The sequence below is a fragment of the Ranitomeya imitator genome, chromosome 1, assembly GCF_032444005.1.
Source record: "Ranitomeya imitator isolate aRanImi1 chromosome 1, aRanImi1.pri, whole genome shotgun sequence".
In the NCBI taxonomy this organism is placed as follows: Eukaryota; Metazoa; Chordata; class Amphibia; order Anura; family Dendrobatidae; genus Ranitomeya; species Ranitomeya imitator.
In genome coordinates this window covers 556,504,122-556,529,103 of record NC_091282.1, presented here as the reverse complement: position 1 = coordinate 556,529,103, position 24,982 = coordinate 556,504,122, and the positions used below count along the sequence as shown (strand labels likewise).

At 43.5% G+C, this 24,982-nt stretch overlaps 1 protein-coding gene across 1 annotated transcript in view; it reads right to left on the bottom strand.

The window, feature by feature from the left end:
• The window catches only part of SIN3B (SIN3 transcription regulator family member B), a 91,486-nt gene that overhangs the window by 10,374 nt on the left and 56,130 nt on the right, over positions 1-24,982 (bottom strand). Inside the window, exons 12-16 of the mRNA XM_069767761.1 lie at positions 19,491-19,729; positions 18,662-18,845; positions 11,878-12,484; positions 11,548-11,717; positions 10,253-10,426 (exon numbers count right to left, since the gene is read on the bottom strand). Coding sequence (XP_069623862.1) covers positions 10,253-10,426; positions 11,548-11,717; positions 11,878-12,484; positions 18,662-18,845; positions 19,491-19,729 — 1,374 coding nt within the window. The remainder of the gene's footprint in view (positions 1-10,252; positions 10,427-11,547; positions 11,718-11,877; positions 12,485-18,661; positions 18,846-19,490; positions 19,730-24,982) is intronic.

Genomic DNA, 24,982 nt, shown 5'->3' with positions numbered 1-24,982 from the left:
AAGCAAGCCATGCAACTGGAGTCCTGACACAGCTTCACGGAAGGAGACAACGCCCTCCTGAGTACTACTCTTAACCCAGTGGCCTGTGGAGTCCCAACCTGCATGAGAATCGCGTTGCAAACCACCTGTACTAGACAAGGCTTCTGACATCATTATGGGTCACCAGTTGAAGATCCTGGCCCATAGCACCTGTCTGCCATAGCACCTGCTACGTCTACCCAATGCCCTATTCTGCTCAACGTCACTGTCTCCAGATGTGCTGTTCATAACCCAGCTACTCTCCTACCTCTGCCAAGGGGGGAGAAGGTGAAGATCACATCTCTGACACATCAGTGGAAGAGGTAGTCGACTCTGAAATGGCTCAACGCGATTGTCTCGCTGTCATGAGACAAGAAGACCTCTGGAAGATCCTGACCTGACGCTCTTTGTGGTTTGACCAAGGTATGCAGACCAAGAAGGCTGTTCGCACACTGGTATAGCAGTAGTTCCAGAAGAATACCTGCTGCCAGCAAAACTGCTGCCTCCACCCAAAGGCAGGACTGCGGGCCTTGATAGAAGCATGCAACAGGTCCATTCAACACACAGCCACGACCAATCTGGAGGGAAAGAGACTTCATCATGGCTAATGAAACGCCGGTCAGAGACAGCCAAAGCCATACAAGAACGAATGGAGTCCTTGTTGATGCCAGGAAAGAGTTGCGGTGGTAAAAGGTGAAGACGCACACACACTGGAGACACCTCAAGGGAAGCAGTGGGCAGCAGACGCACTGAAGCAACAGCAAAAGAAGCAGCAATGATACTACTTGACACAGAAACATCTCATCTGTACCCTAATATGGATCCAGAAATGGAGGAAAAAGGGCTATCCCTGGAAAAAGATGTCCTAACATTCCAGAAGCAAGCATCCAAAGAAGAGAAGAAGAAAAGGGACCAAGATGGAGCCACACCGATGAAACACGCCTAAAGGATGAACAAGGGCACACAGCAACAAGTGACAGCAAAAAGTACAGCCAAGAAGCAACGAAGAGTGGTGGTGGTGGGAGACTCACTACTGAGAGGCACAGAAGCAGCCATCTGCAGACCGGACATAACTGCAAGAGAAGTATGCTGCCTTCCAGGTGCGATGATCAAGGATGTGACCGATAGGATACCAAAGCTCTTCAGCTCCAAGGACGTCCACCCATTTCTTCTGATACATGTTGGCACCAATGACACGGCAAGGAAGGACCTACCGACAATCTGCAAGGACTTTGAAGAGTTGGGGAAGAAAGTAAAGGAACTGGATGCACAGGTAGTTTTTTCTTCTATCCTTCCAGTAGATGGGCATGGCACCAGGAGATGGAACAGGATCCTTGATGCAAACAACTGGCTAAGACGATGGTGCAGACAACAAGGATTTGGATTCCTGGACCACGGTGTGAATTACTGGTATGATGGACTCCTCGCCAGAGACGGACTACACCTCAACAAACCTGGGAAACACACATTCGCCAGAAGACTCGCTACACTCATCAGGAGGGCGTTAAACTAGAAGAAGAGGGGACGGGAAGAAAAACATTAGACTCGAACAAAGACGACCCAGGAAAACATACTCAGAAGGGAGGTAAGAACATTTCTAAAACAATCCACAGTGAGGAGATTGGAACAAAACAAAATCCTCTAAACTGCATGCTCGCAAACGCCAGAAGCCTGACAAACAAGATGGAAGAACTAGAAGCAGAAATATCTACAGGTAACTTTGACATAGTGGGAATAACCGAGACATGGTTAGATGAAAGCTATGACTGGGCAGTTAACTTACAGGGTTACAGTCTGTTTAGAAAGGATCGTAAAAATCGGAGAGGAGGAGGGGTTTGTCTCTATGTAAAGTCTTGTCTAAAGTCCACTTTAAGGGAGGATATTAGCGAAGGGAATGAGGATGTCGAGTCCATATGGGTTGAAATTCATGGAGGGAAAAATGGTAACAAAATTCTCATTGGGGTCTGTTACAAACCCCCAAATATAACAGAAAGCATGGAAAGTCTACTTCTAAAGCAGATAGATGAAGCTGCAACCCATAATGAGGTCATGGTTATGGGGGACTTTAACTACCCGGATATTAACTGGGAAACAGAAACCTGTGAAACCCATAAAGGCAACAGGTTTCTGCTAATAACCAAGAAAAATTATCTTTCACAATTGGTGCAGAATCCAACCAGAGGAGCAGCACTTTTAGACCTAATACTATCTAATAGACCTGACAGAATAACAAATCTGCAGGTGGTTGGGCATTTAGGAAATAGCGACCACAATATTGTGCAGTTTCACCTGTCTTTCACTAGGGGGACTTGTCAGGGAGTCACAAAAACATTGAACTTTAGGAAGGCAAAGTTTGAACAGCTTAGAGATGCCCTTAATCTGGTAGACTGGGACAATATCCTCAGAAATGAGAATACAGATAATAAATGGGAAATGTTTAAGAACATCCTAAATAGGCAGTGTAAGCGGTTTATACCTTGTGGGAATAAAAGGACTAGAAATAGGAAAAACCCAATGTGGCTAAACAAAGAAGTAAGACAGGCAATTAACAGTAAAAAGAAAGCATTTGCACTACTAAAGCAGGATGGCACCATTGAAGCTCTAAAAAACTATAGGGAGAAAAATACTTTATCTAAAAAACTAATTAAAGCTGCCAAAAAGGAAACAGAGAAGCACATTGCTAAGGAGAGTAAAACTAATCCCAAACTGTTCTTCAACTATATCAATAGTAAAAGAATAAAAACTGAAAATGTAGGCCCCTTAAAAAATAGTGAGGAAAGAATGGTTGTAGATGACGAGGAAAAAGCTAACATATTAAACACCTTCTTCTCCACGGTATTCACGGTGGAAAATGAAATGCTAGGTGAAATCCCAAGAAACAATGAAAACCCTATATTAAGAGTCACCAATCTAACCCAAGAAGAGGTGCGAAACCGGCTAAATAAGATTAAAATAGATAAATCTCCGGGTCCGGATGGCATACACCCACGAGTACTAAGAGAACTAAGTAATGTAATAGATAAACCATTATTTCTTATTTTTAGTGACTCTATAGCGACAGGGTCTGTTCCGCAGGACTGGCGCATAGCAAATGTGGTGCCAATATTCAAAAAGGGCTCTAAAAGTGAACCTGGAAATTATAGGCCAGTAAGTCTAACCTCTATTGTTGGTAAAATATTTGAAGGGTTTCTGAGGGATGTTATTCTGGATTATCTCAATGAGAATAACTGTTTAACTCCATATCAGCATGGGTTTATGAGAAATCGCTCCTGTCAAACCAATCTAATCAGTTTTTATGAAGAGGTAAGCTATAGACTGGACCACGGTGAGTCATTGGACGTGGTATATCTCGATTTTTCCAAAGCGTTTGATACCGTGCCGCACAAGAGGTTGGTACACAAAATGAGAATGCTTGGTCTGGGGGAAAATGTGTGTAAATGGGTTAGTAACTGGCTTAGTGATAGAAAGCAGAGGGTGGTTATAAATGGTATAGTCTCTAACTGGGTCGCTGTGACCAGTGGGGTACCGCAGGGGTCAGTATTGGGACCTGTTCTCTTCAACATATTCATTAATGATCTGGTAGAAGGTTTACACAGTAAAATATCGATATTTGCAGATGATACAAAACTATGTAAAGCAGTTAATACAAGAGAAGATAGTATTCTGCTACAGATGGATCTGGATAAGTTGGAAACTTGGGCTGAAAGGTGGCAGATGAGGTTTAACAATGATAAATGTAAGGTTATACACATGGGAAGAGGGAATCAATATCACCATTACACACTGAACGGGAAACCACTGGGTAAATCTGACAGGGAGAAGGACTTGGGGATCCTAGTTAATGATAAACTTACCTGGAGCAGCCAGTGCCAGGCAGCAGCTGCCAAGGCAAACAGGATCATGGGGTGCATTAAAAGAGGTCTGGATACACATGATGAGAGCATTATACTGCCTCTGTACAAATCCCTAGTTAGACCGCACATGGAGTACTGTGTCCAGTTTTGGGCACCGGTGCTCAGGAAGGATATAATGGAACTAGAGAGAGTACAAAGGAGGGCAACAAAATTAATAAAGGGGATGGGAGAACTACAATACCCAGATAGATTAGCGAAATTAGGATTATTTAGTCTAGAAAAAAGACGACTGAGGGGCGATCTAATAACCATGTATAAGTATATAAGGGGACAATACAAATATCTCGCTGAGGATCTGTTTATACCAAGGAAGGTGACGGGCACAAGGGGGCATTCTTTGCGTCTGGAGGAGAGAAGGTTTTTCCACCAACATAGAAGAGGATTCTTTACTGTTAGGGCAGTGAGAATCTGGAATTGCTTGCCTGAGGAGGTGGTGATGGCGAACTCAGTCGAGGGGTTCAAGAGAGGCCTGGATGTCTTCCTGGAGCAGAACAATATTGTATCATACAATTATTAGGTTCTGTAGAAGGACGTAGATCTGGGGATTTATTATGATGGAATATAGGCTGAACTGGATGGACAAATGTCTTTTTTCGGCCTTACTAACTATGTTACTATGTTACTATGTAAGGGAAATTGAAGGCCTCAAACAAATGACCCTACATACTTAATGCTAGACAGGAAACAGTGGAGCTATAGTATAAGGAATTTTAGTCTTTCCCTTAGGTCTCACATACGCATGTGCACACACACACACACTAGCAGGTCCTACAAACTCAGCACTATAGGACCCTACTAATATTCCCAGTTTAGGATTATACCTTTTCTAACTACAGTTGTCTATATGCAGACTAAGTTTATTGTTAAATAAGGCATGTGACTAAATTTGTTCTCAAGTTCCATCCATCCCAGATCCTGAGGACCTAGAAGGTGCCCACCAGATCCTGCCCGATGACTGATTCCTCATCACCAAGAGGTTCAACAGACATACCCTCAAACCTAGAGATGACAGCCCGTTCCAAGTCCTGTCTACTACCACAGCAGTCCATGGGTCCATGCTTCCCACTGCAAGGAGATGCCAGATCCAGAATCCAGTGGCAGCTGCCACTCTTCATCCGTCTGACACTTATCCTTCACCTAGTCCAAGGGGTAGCCAGTCACCAAGGGGTAGTCACTCATGAGGAGGGTATAGTGACATTTTGGTATAATATCTCCACCCCAAGAGTAACATATCAATTTGACTATTGCCTCATAGTAGAATGCCCAGGCCCCATGGCAGTTTGACATCTGGCTAAACACACAATTCATCTGTATCACCACTGCTGAAACAGGGGAAGGTTCAAACTGTGAGGATTGGTCACTTGTTGGGTGGCACACTGGTGAAAGTGACTGGGGACATCAACCAGTCCAGGCCCTGCAACGCAGAGACAAATGGGGAATCAGCCTATTAACCCGCATGACCCTGTCCAAAGCCCCATTTAAGGGCCAGAGGGGCCTTCCAGATTCAATACTCCACATCCCTGCCACTCAGTGCCCCAAAGAGGGATGCATAGTCCTGTACCTTACCATTGACAACCCCTCAGAGAATGACCAAGGGTTATATGTACTAGGTTCAAGTACTAAACTTGGGAGGCAGAATGGTGGCACAAAAGGTAAATTTTGGCTAAGAAGCATAGTTACCAGTGGGGGCACACAGGGGGTAACTGATAGATTCAAAGCCAGGAACAAGACAGCAGTTGGGCTTAAACCCACCATTCCCATAAATAAGAACATACAGTGGATAAACTACCTATACTATAATCAACAACGGTTTATAAAATACACTAGGGATACCATAAAGGCACATATTGGCCCATTAAGTTTGCAATAGCTATTCTATCTGTTTTAACTGTATTAAGCCTTAATTCTCTACCTGCATAGCTACATGTCTTAAGAAAATGATGATGAGGACCATGGAAACCAAAGTGATGATGACCATACATGCTGATTTCAAAGATCCCCTAGATGAAAGAAGCTGCTGTGAAAACCATGAGAGGATCCACATCCCCCGGAATACGTCTGCCTGAAGCACACCGATGAGGGAGGGACTAGGATCTGACTCCTCCTGTGCAAAGTCCGTTAGGAGGGGGTCCATCTACTAGAGATGGACCGTCTCGTTTATACGGTGAAGGTTAGTTAGTTAGATAGGCTCCAGATTAGGCGCAGAGGAGCAGATCGATAGGCTCGATGAGATCAGAGTTTTGATTTTGCATATCTCCAAAGGGGGGATTGTTAAGGGGAGAATATATGGCATATGAAGATATACTTAAATCAAACCAATATGGACGCTTTGCTTAACGTTAGACTTATGTAGCTTTAAGGTTTTCTGATTCACTGTCACAAGACTAAATTCTGTTGATTACTCTGTACCAGGATGTACCAAGATCCGTGTAAATCCCCTAGTCTTATCGAGAGTAAATGTATCTGCACGAAGGTGAATTGATCCCCAATAAACCAAAGGTAAGTAGAATACATGCATAGACAGATGTCAGCTTGACCCAAAGGCGCCATTAGGGCGATAACGGTACAGAAATGGATTAAAAGTAATAATCATTAGAATTATGGTACTATAGTAATAAAGATAATAACATAGAACATGTAAGATCAGAAAACTCTTTTGATCTTACAAGTGTTAAGTTGGAAAAACCCATGATGTAATGTGCTGAGACTGCCCAATTTTTCCATAAAAAGAGCGGTCCGACGAATAAAGAACCAGAAGTCTTTGAGAGACAATTGCTTGCATTTGTGTCCTGATTTCTCCGGCCGTAATAGCTCACATCCAATTTGGCAGCAGACAACTAAGATGAGAACACACGCATCCCGTGTGCCCTAACACCACAGCACCACTCCCGGCCACAGCACCACTCCCGGCCACAGCACCACTCCCGGCCACAGCACCACTCCCCCCTCTGTAGGCTCGCTGGGTGGAGACTCTCTGCTATGGTGCCTCCTATACACCGCACAGATATGGAGCCTTTCTCCGCAGCACACAGACAGGACCAGCAGCAGCATGGAGGACATGTTTGTCAAGCCATTACTGGGGGAGAAGCTGAAAAATCAGTCCCTGTCAGTGCCACTCCATACTTCAAGGTGTTAATAGATGCCTTTAACCTGACTGTTCAGTGAGCAGGCAGTCCTTTGTACTTCCATCAAGTTGTATTTTAGAGAGGGTATTTAACCCCCTAAAGACCACCAATATGTCTTTTTGCTGACATGAGATAAGGGAATAGCACCTGCGACAGGTGAAAATGCAGCAGCTCTACACTATAGCCGAGACTCTGCTGCATCAGTCATGATCAGTGTTGGCACTGACCATGGCCGTTTAACACCTTAGATGCTGCTGTCACTAGTGACTATAATATCTAGATGGTTAACAGTGTAGGGTCTTCCTTTAACCCCATCGGCACCCTGAGAACATGATTATGTGGTCCTGAAGTTTGCCATGGCAATCCATTGGCAAATAACGGCCTTAGAGTCTGCATCTATAGCGGCCTGTTCAGAAGTTACCGACATTTAGGTGGTAAAAAGAATAATTTTTCATTCATATTATGCCACTTTGCATTATTTCCTGAAAAGCACCTGAAGAGTTAGTACAGCTGCCATGTAGTTTATAGAGTGTATTGAGGGGTGCAGTTTGTAGAATGGTAGCCCTTTTGTTTTGTTTTTTTCAATATATAGGTCTCCCTAAGTCACTTGAAAACTGAATAGGTCCCTAGAAAAACAAGTTTTGTAAATTCCCTTGAAAAATTAATGCTACAATTTTAAGCCTAACAAAGTAAAAGATCATTTTACAGATGGTGCAGATGTAAAGCCAACATGAGGGAAATTTTATTTATTAACTATTTTGCGCGGTATCACTATCTGGATTAAAGGGATAAGCACTCAGTTTGAAAACAGCACATTTTTTTAAGTTTGTGTCAAATTTCTGACATTTTTATAAATAAAACACAAAACATATTATCCTAAATTTACCATTATCATAAATTATAATGTGTCACAAAAGAAAAAAAATCTCAGAATCAGTGGGATACGGTGACGCATTCCAAAATAATCGCCACAAAGTAACAGGTAAGATTGGAAACATTTGGCCTGGTCACCAAGAGGACAAGGGTGTGGCAGGAGATACATATGTTACTGCTTTGTTAGGCTACGTTCAGACTAGCGTTGTGCTAGTCTGCGTCGACGCACGCGTCATGCGCCCCTATGTTTAACATGGGGGACGCATGCGTTTTTGCTTGTTGCGTTTTGCGACGCGTGCGTCTTTTTTGCCGCAAGCGTCGGACCAAGAAAACGCAACAAGTTGCATTTTTCTTGCGTCCGATTTTCGGCAAAAATCGACGCACGCGTTGCAAAACGCAGCGTTTTTGCGTGCGTTTTGCCGCGTTTTTCGGTGCGTTGCGTCGCCGACGCAGCGGCGCACAACGCTAGTCTGAACGTAGCCTTACTCACCTATTGATCAATAATCCAAAGCAATCCATCTGACCAGTGCTATTATACAAGAAGCAATGTAACACAGAAGTTGTGTATGTGCTGCACAACAGTAACCCCCTCCCCTACACTGGCATTGACAGTGAACCACCCAACTTCAATTTTCCCTTCTTAACTTTCGTCAGGCTGCATAATTTTACAACGTTAACAGGCTGCAGAGGTACAATTGTACCTTCATATATATTTTATTGAAATTTGGCCAATATATTCTGGACCAAATCTGCAGAGATGTCACGAAATTTCAGCCCTCTACGGCTTTTCGAAAAAAAAGTTATTGCAATTTTAAAACGGAATAGTTACAATTGTACCTACTCAGCCGGACGAAGGTTAAAGGGCCAGAATTTTTATAACAAAGATGAAAAGTCTTACTTTTCCTAATCATATACCGTATAGCTGAGAAAGCTTCAAATTCATGAAAAGGTTAGTGGCATAACTAACTCCAGAAATGTCAGAGACTGGAGTACATTTTCACTGGAGACACACGACACTTGCAAGATGCTCTTAATTCATTAAAGCGAATCTGTCACCAATTTTGGCATATCTACACTATTAATATGGGCATACGGGTTATAAACTGCTGAAAACAGTCGTCCCTGTGTGTCTCATATGAGTTGTTGTGTTGCTGAGAAATCATCTTTTATCACTTTATATAAGTGGCCTCTTCCAGACTCCGGGGCGGATGATGCCTGGAGATAACTCTGCCCCAGAGCTTATTATATATGGAGGGAGACGTTACCAGTGTGATGTGTAATGGCCGCTCTCTGCTCTCCTGATAACTGACACATCTGCAGGTTCCTCTCAGCTTCCATCTCACAGGAAGACAGGGTTGTAATACTGTTTCAATACAGCAGAGCTCAGAGAGCTGCAAAAGATGTGTTTGCAATACGACAAATGTCATTTCTCCTGTTTGGTGTTGGTTACTTGGCTCACACTGGTAACTCCACCTTCATGTAAAATAAGCTCTGGGGCAGAGTTATCTCCTGTCATCATCCGCTCCGGAGTCTGGAAGAGGCCACTTATATAAAGTGATAAAAGATAATTTCTCAGCAGCAACACAGCTGATATGAGACACACAGGGAGGACTGTTTTCAGCAGTCTATAACCTGTATGCCCATATTAATAATTGAGATAAAGGGAATTTGTCTCCACATTCCACCTAAGTGGCATGCACCTCTTAGTGAATTAGACACATCTAACTTCAGCGGCCCAATTAATTAATTCTGGCGTGCATAATGCAAATCTTAATGAACTAGGGTATATGTGTCTTAAAATGTTTGAGAGATGAGAGTTTCACTTGTGGAACATTCTATTAAGGGGAAAAGTCTCCTGCTTCTCTACAAGACACTTCAGAGAGGAGTGCACAAGGTGGTCAAGCTACATAACCTGAAAACTCATCTCTTCAGGAAAGCCTACAGCCTGCACTGACACCGCTGCTGCCTCATCACCAACGAAGCTACCGCCTCACCAACACCGGAGCTACCGCCTCACCAACACCGGAGCTACCGCCTCACCAACACCGGAGCTCCTCCAACCCTCAACCTACTGTCTCCTTCCCCATAATCCTGTAGAATGTAAGCCCGCAAGGGCAGGGTCCTCGCCCCTCTGTATCAGTCCGTCATTGGTAGTTTGTTTACTGTAAGTGATATCTGTAATTTGTATGTAACCCCTTCTCATGTACAGCACCATGGAATCAATGGTGCTATATAAATAAATAATAATAATAAAATAATAGTGTCCCCCATAATAGTGCCAGTCACTGTTTCCAGTGTATCGTTTCACAAAATTGTAATTACCTTGAAGCAATTCTCATCTGCCATACAGTGCTCTGCTTTCCACTGGTAACTCGTCTCCTTGGATGCTCGGACACATTGAGTGATCAGGCTGCCACCAGCTGCTCCCCTCTTCTTCTCACTCAAGTACAACTCCACCACTTTTAAGCAGATCTCGTCGCTCACCAAATGATGGAGCTAAGAGACAGGAAACAGGTCAAAATACTGCAATACAATTAGGCCGGGTGCACATTATCCAGAAGTAGCAGCACTTTGGACGCAGTGAACATACGCAGCCTCCAAAGCGCTGCTGTCTACTGAACCTTGCATGTGTTCACTGAACAGTGTGGATTCAACGTGTCCAATACATTCTACTGGTGAAATTTCTTTTGTGAAGATTAGAGTCTCTGCAAGAGAAATTGACATGCTACAGTTTGGAAAGACACGTCGCACTTCAATCTCTGCTTGTGATCCGCGTGCGTCTGTGCATGCATAGTGGACAAGGGATTACTTGAAATCCCATCCACTATGCTGTAACATAAATCCGCAGCGTCAAACCCACGGCAACTCTGGATTGTGGGCATGTATCCCAAGACTTCTAAAATATTGGTCTCACATAAAATTGAATCTGTCATTCCAAAAATGCAAAGTAAATCCTTTACCTAGGGAACTTACCTGATATAACAGTTATACCAGCAGTATATATAAACAGTGCTTTAGCGGCACACAAATTTTTGTTTTTATTAAAATTGATTTTGTATACAAATGAGGGCGCCAAAGGGTGCGCAGATACAGCCTCCAATTTGCAATCTGAGCACTTTCCCTAGTCTTGATGGGCAGCACTCACTTGCTCAGTATGGGCCCTGTCTGAACTAAGTCTGCATCCCTGTGGACAATGACCGGCACTCTGACCCTTGACTCTTCGGATTCTATTTGATCGCTACACTTCTGGGTGCATCAGCGTAGTCAGAGGCATCCGCAGACAGGAGCCAGGAAAATGAATGGAGTACAGGCAGCGCAAGCACTGGGCAAGCGATCGTTGTCAACCAATATCAGAGAAAGTGCTCGACATGCATATTGGAGGGTGTAACTATGCATGCCAATATTGCACTGAAGCACTGAAGTCATTTGCATATGAAAAAAGTGGCTTTCTCAGCCACTGAAATAAGTACTGCTGGTAGGATTTTTATAGTGCTGCATTTTGGGAATGAAAGACACTTCTTAAAGCAGAATTTGTGAAGACTAGAGATGAGTGAACCCAAACTGTAAAAAGTGAGAGAAACAGGCATTGCTAAAAAATGAAAATAAAGTGGAGTCACCTGTCGGGTTATGTTCTGAATAAGTTTGTCCATGGTAAAGCCAATGTAAGCATGTATCGTGAACATTTCCCGTAGCGTATCCTCATAATGAGTAGGGTCTAAATTTCCAACCAGAAGGTTCCTCACCATGTCCAAAAATGCAGGATAATATTCTTCTAACTCCACCTCACCTAAAATAAAAGAAGGGAATTAAAACTCATGTCTCTGGACACAAAAAGTACACACAGTTTTTTTTGGCGGTGAGTTTTCACAATAAATTAAATACAGTTCTAATATGCTGAAAATATGCAACAACAATTTCTAATCAGATCAATATGCAAAGATGCTCACTGGGCTGCTTAAGCCTGAGTTCCATGGCAGGGCCATTTGACTTTTCTTTCCTGCCGTCGCACAGCAGTTTTTCTCGCTCCTTTTCAGTCCGATATTCCAGCAGCTGAAGCTGTGCTTGGCGATAAATCCTCAGGAGTCGAGAGCAAAGTGTGTGGTGCAAGCGATAGAAGAAATACCAGTTATTGTTAGCAAAGAACAAGCTGTACATCTCTTCTGTCATCTTCGGTGGGGGCTCCGGTGGAGATCGTGTAGGTGTAGTGGGTTCTGGGGTTACCTCGGGGTTTGCGGCCTTCCTCCGACGTTCAGGAAGTTCTGCTACAGAAGGTTCCACCACGGTTGTTTCTGCGGGAGTATCGTCAGTGGTGGAACTGAACAGAGACTGACAAGAGGAGGAGGATGAGGAGGAAGAGAAAAAAAGCTCAGGGATGAACTGATTTAGAACTTGGCGGATAGTGTCCTTATCCTCCTTCTGGATGGCTGGCTGTCTTTTCACATAGTAAGTAATCAACGATGATGCATCTTCTAATATTTGCCAGTCCTCGTATGTATAAATAAGATGTGGTCCACTGGATGTAGGCGTCCTGCCTTCTGGTTGCTGTTCCTGGTGCTATTAAGAATAAAACGAGGGGGAAAAAAAAAAAGTTACTTGATGTACTGATCTAGAGGACAAATAAGTGAAAGCTCTATACTGAGTATAAGACGACTCTCCCTCTCCCCAAATAGAAATAGCATACCTTGCAGTCACAGTCGTTTTCTGCGCAACGGCGTGCAAATAATATAGCTTCTACACCAGACAGTTCTACCATTCCAGTTAAAAGAAATCTGTCAGCAGGTTTTTGCTATTTAATCTGAGGGCAGCATGAGGTAGGGGCCAGGACACAGATTTCAGTAATGTGTCACTTGTATGGCTGTGTGCTGTTTCTATACAATTAGTGTTTTATCAGCAGATTAAAACTATAGGACTATAGGTCACATGCTGCCTAGTCCAACTGCTAGTCAGGGGCGCAGGCGAGGTTAGCTTTCTGAGCTCTGCTACATCTAAAAACCCTGATTGTATCACAACTACTGCACCCAGTAAACTAAGTGATACATCACTGAAATCAGGGTCTCTTTTCTTTCATCATAATGCTGTCAGATTAGGTAGTAGAAGCCTGGTGACAGATTGCCTTTACACTGGTTTAGCCATCCGTTAAAGGGAATCTGTCACCTCATTTTGCCGCTATAATCTGCAGCCACTGCCATCACGGGATTATCTACAGCGTTCTGTAATACTGCAGATAAGCCCCCGATGTAATCTGAAAGATAACAGAAAGAAGTTGCATTATACTCATCCGGGAAGGGGGGGGGATACGCGGTCCGGATCCGGCGCCTCCCATCTTCATGTGATGATGTCCTCTTCTTTGTTTCTGTTGTGGCTCTGGCGCAGGCGTACTGATTTGCCCTGTTTAGGGCAGCGTAAAGTACTGCAGTGCACAGGCGCCGGGAAAGGTCGGAGAGGCCCAGCGCCTGCGCACTGCAGTACTTTACGCTGCCCTAAACAGGGCAAATCAGTACGCCTGCGCCAGAACAGAAACAAGGAAGAGGACATCATCACATGAAGATGGGAGGTGCCGGATCCGAACCATGTATCCCCCCCTTCCCGCCCGCCGACCCAACCCCCCCCCCCCCCCCCCCCCGGGTGAGTATAATCCAACTTGTTTCTCTTATCTTTCAGGTTACAGCGGGGGTTTATCTACAGTATTACAGAATGCTATACTAGCGAAAAACGGAGCATAGACACCAAAAGCTATAACAAAACATAAAGATTTTATTGAAGTACAAAATTTGGACAAACAGTAAACATACATGACAGAATATATAAAAAATTCCAACATGTAGAGAGGAGGAAAAACCAGCCGCTTTTTCAAAGGGGGAGTGATAAAGCGATTAGGCGAAACGCGCGTCAGGGGTGGTGGGAAGGCCACACACAGATCCTGACCTACTATGGGTAAGTCTATACTGCCTCTAAGATATGTTGTCTAAATGGGATACATGGACATCTAGCCTAATATGGGACATTGGTCCTTTGGGTATGATCCCTTACTATAGGAAGCATAGGCTACTTGTTGGACTCATTGCATTTACCCAGGTCATATTATGGACGTGTGTCCTATTTTTTAGTGTACCGGCTGGTTTTTCTTCCTCTCTACATGTTGGAATTTTTTATATATTCTGTCATGTATGTTTACTGTTTGTCCAAATTTTGTACTTCAATAAAATCTTTATACGTTTTATTATAGCTTTTGGTGTCTATGCTCCGTTTTTCGCTAGTATACTATAGACTATTGTAGGAGTGACACATTCTCTGCCTTATATCATTACCCATATTGGGAGAGCTGCTCTAAATACCGAATATGCTCTCGGCCATTTATAGTACATGCTTAATGATTATTGTATGTGTCAGTATTACAGAATGCTGTAGATCATAATCCCCTGATGGCGGTGGCCGCAGATTATAGCGGCAAAATGAGGTGACAGATTCCCTTTAACCCCTTTACCCCCAAGGGTGGTTTGCACGTTAATGACCAGGCCAATTTTTACAATTCTGACCACTGTCCCTTTATGAGGTTATAACTCCGAAACGCTTCAACGGATCCTGGTGATTCTGACATTGTTTTCTCGTGACATATTGTACTTCATGATAGTGGTAAAATTTCTTTGATAGTACCTGCGTTTATTTGTGAAAAAAACGGAAATTTGGCGAAAATTTTGAAAATTTCGCAATTTTCAAACTTTGAATTTTTATGCAATTAAATCACAGAGATATGTCACACAAAATACTTAATAAGTAACATTTCCCACATGTCTCCTTTACATCAGCATAATTTTGGAACCAATTTTTTTTTTTGTTAGGGAGTTATAAGGGTTAAAAGTTGACCAGCAATTTCTCATTTTTACAACACCATTTTTTTTTAGGGACCACGTCTCATTTGAAGTCATTTTGAGGGGTCTATATGATAGAAAATGCCCAAGTGTGACACCATTCTAAAAACTGCACCCCTCAAGGTGCTCAAAACCACATTCAAGAAGTTTATTAACCCTTCAGGTGTTTAATAGGAATTTTTGGAATGTTTAAATAAAAATGAACATTTAACTTTTTTACACAAAAAATTTACTTCAGCTCCAATTTGTTTTATTTTACCAAGGGTAAAAGGAGAAATTGGACCCAAAAAGTTGTTGTCCAATTTGTCCTGAGTACGCTGATACCCCATATGTGGCAGTAAACCACTGTTTGGGCGCATGGGAGAGCTCGGAAGGGAAGGAGCGCTATTTGACTTTTCAATGCAAAATTGACAGGAATTGAGATGGGACGCCATGTTGCGTTTGGAGAGCCACTGATGTGCCTAAACATTGAAACCCCCCACAAGTGACACCATTTTGGAAAGTAGACCCCCTAAGGAACTTATCTAGAGGTGTGGTGAGCACTTTGACCCACCAAGTGCTTCACAGAAGTTTATAATGCAGAACCGTAAAAATAAAAAATCATATTTTTTCACAAAAATTATATTTTTGCCCCCAATTTTTTATTTTTCCAAGGGTAAGAGAAGAAATTGGACCTCAAAAGTTGTTGTCCAATTTGTCCCGAGTACGCTGATACCCCATATGTGGCAGTAAACCACTGTTTGGGCGCATGGGAGAGCTCGGAAGGGAAGGAGCGCCGTTTGACTTTTCAATGCAAAATTGACAGGAATTGAGATGGGACGCCATGTTGCGTTTGGAGAGCCACTGATGTGCCTAAACATTGAAACCCCCCACAAGTGACACCATTTTGGAAAGTAGACCCCTAAGGAACTTATCTGGATGTGTGGTGAGCACTTTGACCCACCAAGGGCTTCACAGAAGTTTATAATGCAGAGCCATAAAAATAAAACAAAATTTTTTTCCCACAAAAATTATTTTTTAGCCCCCAGTTTTGTATTTTCCCTAGGGTAACAGGAGAAATTGGACCCCAAAAGTTGTTGTCCAATTTGTCCTGAGTACGCTGATACCCCATATGTGGGGGGGAACCACCGTTTGGGCGCATGGGAGGGTTCGGAAGGGAAGGAGCGCCATTTGGAATGCAGACTTAGATGGAATGGTCTGCAGGCGTCACATTGCGTTTGCAGAGCCCCTAATGTACCTAAACAGTAGAAACCCCCCACAAGTGACACCATTTTGGAAAGTAGACCCCCTAAGGAACTCATCTTGATGTGTTGTGAGAGCTTTGAACCCCCAAGTATTTCACTACAGTTTATAACGCAGAGCCATGCAAATAAAAAATATTTTTTTTTCCACAAAAATTATATTTTAGCCCCCAGTTTTGTATTTTTCCAAGGTTAGCAGGAGAAATTGGACCCTAAATGTTGTTGTCCAATTTGTCCTGAGTACGCTGATACCCGATATGTGGGGGGGGAACCACCGTTTGGGCGTATGGGAGGGCTCGGAAGGGAAGGAGCATCATTTGGAATGCAGACTTAGATGGATTGGTCTGCAGGCGTCACATTGCGTTTGCAGAGCCCCTAATGTACCTAAACAGTAGAAACCCCCCACAAGTGACCCCATATTGGAAACTAGACCCCTCAATGAACTTATCTAGATGTGTTGTGAGAACTTTGAACCCCCAAGTGTTTCACTACAGTTTATAACGCAGAGCCGTGAAAATAAAAAATCTTTTTGTTTTCCCACAAAAATTATTTTTTAGCCCCCAGTTTTGTATTTTCCCAAGGGTAACAGGAGAAATTGGTCCACAAAAGTTGTTGTCCAATTTGTCCTGAGTACGCTGATACCCCATATGTTGGGGTAAACCCCTGTTTGGGCACACAGGAGAGCTCGGAAGGGAAGGAGCACTGTTTTACTTTTTCAACGCAGAATTGGCTGGAATTGAGATCGGACGCCATGTCGTGTTTGGAGAGCCCCTGATGTGCCGAAACAGTGGAAACCCCCCAATTATAACTGAAACCCTAATCTAAACACACCCCTAACCCTAATTCCAACGGTAACCCTAACCACACCTCTAACCCTGACACACCCCTAACCCTAATCCCAACCCTATTCCCAACTGTAAATGTAATCTCAACCCTAACCCTAACTTTAGCCCCAACCCTAACTGTAGCCCCAACCCTAACCCTAACCCTAGCCCTAACCCTAGCCCTAACCCTAGCCCTAGCCCTAACCCTAGCCCTAACCCTAACCCTAGCCCTAACCCTAGCCCTAACCCTAGCCCTAGCCCTAACCCTAGCCCTAATGGGAAAATGGAAATAAATACATTTTTTTTTATTTTTCCCTAACTAAGGGGGTGATGAAGGGGGGTTTGATTTACTTTTATAGCGAGTTTTTTAGCGGATTTTTATGATTGGCAGCCGTCACACACTGAAAGACCCTTTTTATTGCAAAAAATATTTTTTGCAATACCACATTTTGAGAGCTATAATTTTTCCATATTTTGGTCCACAGAGTCATGTGAGGTCTTGTTTTTTGCGGGACGAGTTGACGTTTTTATTGAAAACATTTTTGGGCACGTGACATTTTTTTATCGCTTTTTATTCCGATTTTTGTGAGGAAGAATGACCAAAAGCCAGCTATTCATGAATTTCTATTGGGGGAGGCGTTTATACCGTTCCGCGTTTGGTAAAATTGATAAATCAGTTTTATTCTTCGGGTCAGTACGATTACAGCGATACCTCATTTATATCATTTTTTTATGGTTTGGTGCTTTTATACGATAAAAACTATTTTACAGAAAAAATAATTATTTTTGCATCGCTTTATTCTCAGGACTATAACTTTTTTATTTTTTTGCTGATGATGCTGTATGGCGGCTCTTTTTTTGCGGGACAATATGACGCTTTCAGCGGTACCATGGTTATTTATATCTGTCCTTTTGATCGCGTGTTATTCCACTTTTTGTTCGGCGGTATGATAATAAAGCGTTGTTTTTTGCCTCGTTTTTTTTTTTTTTTCTTACGGTGTTTACTGAAGGGGTTAACTAGTGGGACAGTTTTATAGGTCGGGTCGTTACGGACGCGGCGATACTAAATATGTGTACTTTTATTGGTTTTTTTTTTTTATTTAGATGAAGAAATGTATTTATGGGAATAATATTTTTTTTTTTTTTTCATTATTTTGGAATATTTTTTTTTATTTTTTTTACACATTTGGAAAAAATTTTTTTTACTTTTTTACTTTGTCCCAGGGGGGGACATCACAGATCAGTGATCTGACAGTTTGCACAGCACTCTGTCAGATCACTGATCTGACATGCAGCGCTGCAGGCTTCACAGTGTCTGCTCTGAGCAGGCTCTGTGAAGCCACCTCCCTCCCTGCAGGACCCGGATCCGCGGCCATCTTGGATCCGGGGCTGGAGGGAGCAGGGAGGGAGGTGAGACCCTCGCAGCAACGCGATCACATCGCGTTGCTCCGGGGGTCTCAGGGAAGCCCGCAGGGAGCCCCCTCCCTGCGCGGTGCTTCCCTGCACCGCCGGCACATCGCGATCATCTTTGATCGCGGTGTGCCAGGGGTTAATGTGCCGGGGGCGGTCCGTGACCGCTCCTGGCACGTAGTGCCGGATGTCAGCTGCGATAAGCAGCTGACACCCGGCCGCGATCGGCCGCGCTCCCCCCGTGAGCGCGGCCGATCGGCTATGACGTACTATCCCGTCCAGGGTCAGATAAGCCCAGGGCACCTCGACGGGATAGTACGTCTAAGGTCACAGAGGGGTTAAATATACAGAACTGCAGAACTTCTCTAGAGCTACTTAACATCTCACCTCATCATAGACACTCTCAATTTCATTGAGAAGGCTCTTTGAGCGCAGAGCCTTGGTGTCATTCTGCTTGAAGTTGACGGCCTGGTGATCAAGAGACTTTAGATATGCCCTCTCATATTGCTCCCGCCATGTCTTATTGAACCCTTGCTGAGCCTCCCTCCACTCCTCCTCTTTTGCTTTCAATCTGTAAAACAGGATAGGATTCGTGATTAACATTTAGTGATTCTTCTGACAAACACAATCAAACACCACAACATTTTAAGACCTGTTAGGGATAAACTTGGGGAAAATTATTTTTTATATCAGGTAATAAGGAACCAATTTACGCCTTCTATAAACATTCTATTAGGCGATTGGCAGGGGTTAAAAATTCACTACTGGTACATTCCTTATACTAGATAGACTAATAATCACGGGGCTCAGTGTCTTGTGCCATTTATAGCGGCAGAGCTACTGAGCCCAGAGATTGGCTGCAGTGGTCGCAAGTGCTATAGCCATAGCATAAACACTGTGGCCTCTTAAAGACCAAAGCAGCAGCGGAGAGGCATTGCTATACCTAGGGAGGGTTAAGTAAAACTGGAGTGGATTAAGTTAACGTAATTGAAGATAAAGTGGATGAAAATCCAATACCCCAGACATTAATGAATATTCTTTGTGTCTGCATCAAGAAGCGGAAGTTTTCCTATCAACTGACTTATATTGCACAAAAACAGTGGCAATAAACACATGTATATTGCACAATGTCCCACTATACAACGCCACATTTTAGGAAAGTTACTGAATAGTTCAGGGTTACAAGATTGTTATCAAACCTTGCGCCATCACTAACCGTTTTAGTACAACAGGAACTGCAGTCACTGGGTTTTTCTTAAGACTCTCTATTATATCTGGAGCCTTGTCCCCATAAATGCGATAGATCGCCCGCCGCTGGATAACCTCTGAGGTGCCTCCTAAACAATCATCTAGTCGAAATTTCTCCTGGTCCTCAGCAGACATACGAGAAAGCTTCTTCTGGACACTCTCCAGTACGCGGATTGTTGCCAAATTGGTCTCCAAAACCACATCCAGCTGTAGACAAAGCGATAACCGTTAAAATGACCCAATATACTAAGCAAAAGTTAGGCTAAAATGAGAAAATCACAGTTATAAAGTAATGGATGATTAGCATATCTGGAAAGTTCTAGAGCAATACATCACAATATGGAATAGAAGAAGCTGACATTCTGATGTGCAAAGATCAGCTCATTTTTCTTTCTAAAGAATTCGACTCAACATACTAAAAGGAAACCTGTCACAAAGCGCATACAGTCCGATCTGTGGACAGCATGTTGTAGAGGAGCTGATCAGAATGATATATAGGTTCAGTATTACTTGTATATTATTCACTGAAATCCCCTGTATTTGTATGGGCGGTTCTACTAGTGATTGCCAGCACTGTCTACATGCACAGTCATACATTAGAGACTCAGTCACTGAATAGGACAGCCAACTTGGACATGGATGCGTAAAACCACCAATAAAATAATGCAGGTTTTACAGAAACATTTCCCACACATGTATATCAATCTGATCAGCTCCTATAACAGATCAGAGACCATCTTCAACATGATCGGTTCCCTTTAACATATTCCTTCACTTTCTCTTCAAATGCAATTTTTTTGCTGCATCCCTCGATGTTTAAGTGTGTAGCGTGGAGGGAACCTGTGAGCAGGTTTTTGTCATGTAATCTGAGAGCAGCATGATGTATGGAGTGAGTACTTGGTTCCAATGATGTGTCATTTAAAATGCTGTGTGTTGCAGTTTCAATAAAATCGTTTTTTGATCAACAGAGTATCACTACAGGACCAGATGTGCCATGTAGTCCTGCTGCTCTGTGTAACACCACCCCCATTACCCTGCAATCTGTCAGCAAGCTGCTAAACAGAAAGCTGTGGGCAGGGTTATACGTGGCTCAGAACTGCGGAGAAAACAGTAATTGTCTGAAAATGACATCATCCAGACAAGCTAGGGACACATCACTGGAATCAGGGTCTGTCTCAACATCATGCCGCTCTCAGATTACAAAGAAAAAATCTGCTGACAGATTCAAGTTAAGAGAAAAGTGAGAAGTTTTCAAATGAAGGAAATCTGTAAAAAATAACCTAGTTTACAAAACGTGGACGCGAGCTTTAAGACCAGACACAGCTTATAAAACAGATGTGGGGCTGTTTGTGGAGGGAGAAAAAACAAGAAACCGAGGACATGACTAGGGTTGAGCATTCCGATACTGCAAATATCGGGTATCGTCCGATATTCGCTGTATCGGAATTCCGATATTTTTGCAATATCGGAAGTTTCCATAGTGCAATGATGAGTGTGGGCGGTGCGTGGGCAGAGACTGCGTGTGGGGCCTGTGCGTGACCGTGGGGGGACCTGTGCAGGTATCGTCCGATGGGACTACATCGGAGGAAGAGGAAGAGGAAGGGAGGGAGGGGGAGAGAGAGAGAGAGAGAGAGAGAGGGAGGGGGAGAGAGAGAGAGAGAGAGAGAGAGGGAGGGAGAGGGAGAGGGAGAGGGGGAGAGAGAGAGAGACCGATTCCGTCACTGTGCGGTTTTTTACGCCAGACCAAAAAACGTTGCAGTGGACGTTTTGTCCGTCCGCCGAAAAAGACTATTTGGGCGGATCCGGCAAAAAACGGATGAAACGTGTGGCCATCAGGCACAATCCGGAGCTAATACAACTATGGGAAAAAACCGGATCCGGCGTAAAAAAAACAAAAAAAAACGGATCCGTTTTTTACAAAAATTGCCAGATTGTGCCTGAAAAAAAACCTGATGTGTGAAAGCAGCCTTATCCATGTTATGTAAATAAAAGCTTAGAACCTGACATTAACCCCTTCATGACCTTGGGATTTTCCATTTTTCGCTCCCCTCCTTCTCAGAGCCATAACTTTATTTTTCCGTCAATTTGGCCATGTGAGGGCTTATTTTTTGCGGGACGAGTTGTACTTTTGAACGACATCATTGGGTTTACCATGTTGTGTACTAAAAAACGGGAAAAAAATTCCAAGTGCAGTGAAATTGCAAAAAAAGTGCAGTCCCACACTTGTTTTTTGTTTGGCTTTTTTGCTAGGTTCACTGCACTTGGAATTTTTTTCCCATTTTTTAGTACACAACATGGTAAACCCAATGATGTCGTTTCACTCCCGTCTTATCTGCTATCTCTCAGATAACTCTTCTCGACCCTCTTCAATCTGGCTTCCGCTCTTTACACTCTACTGAAACTGCCCTCACTAAAGTCTCTAATGACTTACTAACAGCTAAATCTAATGGTCACTACTCCATGCTAATTCTCTTGAATCTCTCTGCAGCATTCGATACTGTGGATCATCAGCTCCTCCTCACTATGCTCCGATCCATCTGCCTCAAGGACACCATTCTCTCCTGGTTCTCCTATCTCTCTGACCGATACTTCACTGTATGTTTTGCTGGTTCCTCCTCCTCTCACCTTCCCCTTACTGTTGGGGTTCCTCAAGGATCAGTCCTAGGCCCCCTCCTCTTCTCGTTGTATACTGCCTCTATCGGACAAACAATCAGTAGATTTGGTTTCCAGTACCATCTCTATGCTGACGACACCCAATTATACACCTCTTCTCCTGTTGTCACGCCGACCTTTTTAGAAAAACACCAGTGATTGTCTTACCGCTGTCTCTAACATCATGTCCTCCCTCTATCTGAAACTTAACCTGTCAAAAACTGAACTCCTCGTGTTCGCTCCCTCTACTAACCTACCTTTGCCTGACATTGCCATCTCCGTGTGCGGTTCCACCATTACTCCAAAGCAACATGCACGCTGCCTTGGGGTCATCCTTGATTCTGACCTTTCATTCACCCCCTACATCCGATCATTGGCTCGCTCTTCTTACCTGCATCTCAAAAACATTTCTAGAATTCGCCCTTTTCTTACTTTCGACTCTGCAAAAACTCTTACTGTTTCACTTATTCATTCTCGTCTGGACTATTGTAACTCTCTACTAATCGGCCTCCCTCTTACCAAACTTTCCCTGCTCCAATCTGTCCTGAATGCTGCTGCCAGGATCATATTCCTCACCAACCGTTACACCGATGCCTCTACCTTGTGCCAGTCATTACACTGGTTACCCATCCACTCAAGAATCCAGTACAAAACTACTACCCTCATCCACAAAGCACTCCATGGCTCAGCACCACCCTACATCTCCTCCCTGGTATCAGTCTACCACCCTACCCGTGCCCTCCGCTCCACTAATGACCTCAGGTTAGCATCCTCAATAATCAGAACCTCCCACTCCCGTCTCCAAGACTTTACACGTGCTGCGCCGATTCTTTGGAATGCACTACCTAGGTTAATACGATTAATCCCCAATCCCCACAGTTTTAAGCGTACCCTAAAAACTCACTTGTTCAGACTGGCCTACCGCCTCAATGCATTAACCTAACGATCCCTGTGTGGCCTATTTATATAAAAAAAAACAAAAAAAAAAAAAAACAGGTTCCTCGCATCATGTTCTCATACACTTTATGCAGTTAATAGCCCTCTGTGTCTGTACTGCTACATACTTAGGCAGTTAACTGGTTCATGCAGCTTTACATGAACACCCGAGCCTTACACTATGGCCGGTCCGAACAACGAAAGCAATTGTTACCATCCACCTCTCGTGTCTCCCCTTTTCCTCAGTCTGTAAGCTTGCGAGCAGGGCCCTCATTCCTCCTGGTATCTGTTTTGAACTGTATTTCTGTTATGCTGTAATGTCTATTGTCTGTACAAGTCCCCTCTATAATTTGTAAAGCGCTGCGGAATATGTTGGCGCTATATAAATAAAAATTATTATTATTATTAATGCTAAAACTGACCTGCCATTAGGATTCTCCAGGTCATTACGAGTTCATAGACACCTAACATGTCTAGGTTATTATTTACCTAAGTGGTGAAAAAAAATTCCAAACTTTGCTAAAAAAAAAAAAAAAAATTGTGCCATTTTCCGATACTTGTAGCGTCTCCATTTTTCATGATCTGGTGTCGGGTGAGGGCTTATTTTTTGCGTGCCGAGCTGGCGTTTTTAATGATTCCAATTCGGTGCAGATACGTTCATTTGATCGCCCGTTATTGCATTTTAATGCAATGTCGTGGCAACCAAAAAAACATAATTCTGGCGTTTCGATTTTTTTTCTCGTTACGCCGTTTAGCGATCAGGTTAATGCTTTTATTTTATTGATAGATCGAGCAATTCTGCGATACCAAATATGTGTAAGTTTGATTTTTTTTATTTTGATTGGGGCGAAAGGCGGGTGATTTAAACTTTTATATATATATTTTTTTTTTCACTTTTGCCATGGTTCAATAGCCTCCATGGGAGGCTAGAAGCAGGCACAACCCGATCGCCTCTGCTACATAGCAGCGATCTTATGTTCGCTGCTATGTAGCAGAAAATCAGGTGTGCTGTGAGCGTCGACCACAGGGTGGCGCTCACAGCTACCGGCGATCAGTAACCATAGAGTTCTCAAGGACCTCTATGGTTACAATGGAGAAGCATCGCCGACCCCCGATCATGTAACGGGGGTCGGCCATGCGCTCATTTCCGGCCGCCCGGCCGGATGCGGTAGTTAAATGCCGCTGTCTGCGTTTGACAGCGGCATTTAACTAGTTAATAGCGGCGGGTGAATCGCGATTTCACCCGCCGCTATTGCGGGCACATGTCAGCTGTTCAAAACAGCTGACATGTCCCGGCTTTGATGCGGGCTCACCGCGGATCCCCTGCATCAAAGCAGGGGAGCTGACCTCGGACGTACTATCCCATCCGAGGTCAGTAAGGGGTTAAATTCATCCTTTGGTTATATAAATTATTCTTTTGAAAGCTGAAAATGTGGTTTAGGTTAAGAAAATAAATTGGCATCAATGCAGGAATATTGACCAGTTAATGGACACAGAATGGTCAGATTTTGGCAAGAAATAAGTTGTTGCCTGGTCATATAATGCACCCAATCCTAGTTTACATCCTCACCTGTGCTCTGTAAATGATCGGTTAATTAGTGTGTGTGTATAAAAAGAAACCCAGCACCCCAGACCTTCACTTGAACTGGAACTTGAGCTCTGACAACATGCCAAAAATCAACCCTGCGACCAAAGCCTGGATTATCAAGAGGCTGAAGACCAGATCCACTGCAGAGGTGGCTGGCACCTTTAATGTGTCTCAGCGTCAAGTACAAAGAATTAAAAAAAGATTTGAAGAGACTGGAGATGTGTTTGACAAGCCCAGGTCCGTCAGACCCCGCAAGACCACTGCTCAGGAGGAACGTTTGTTGG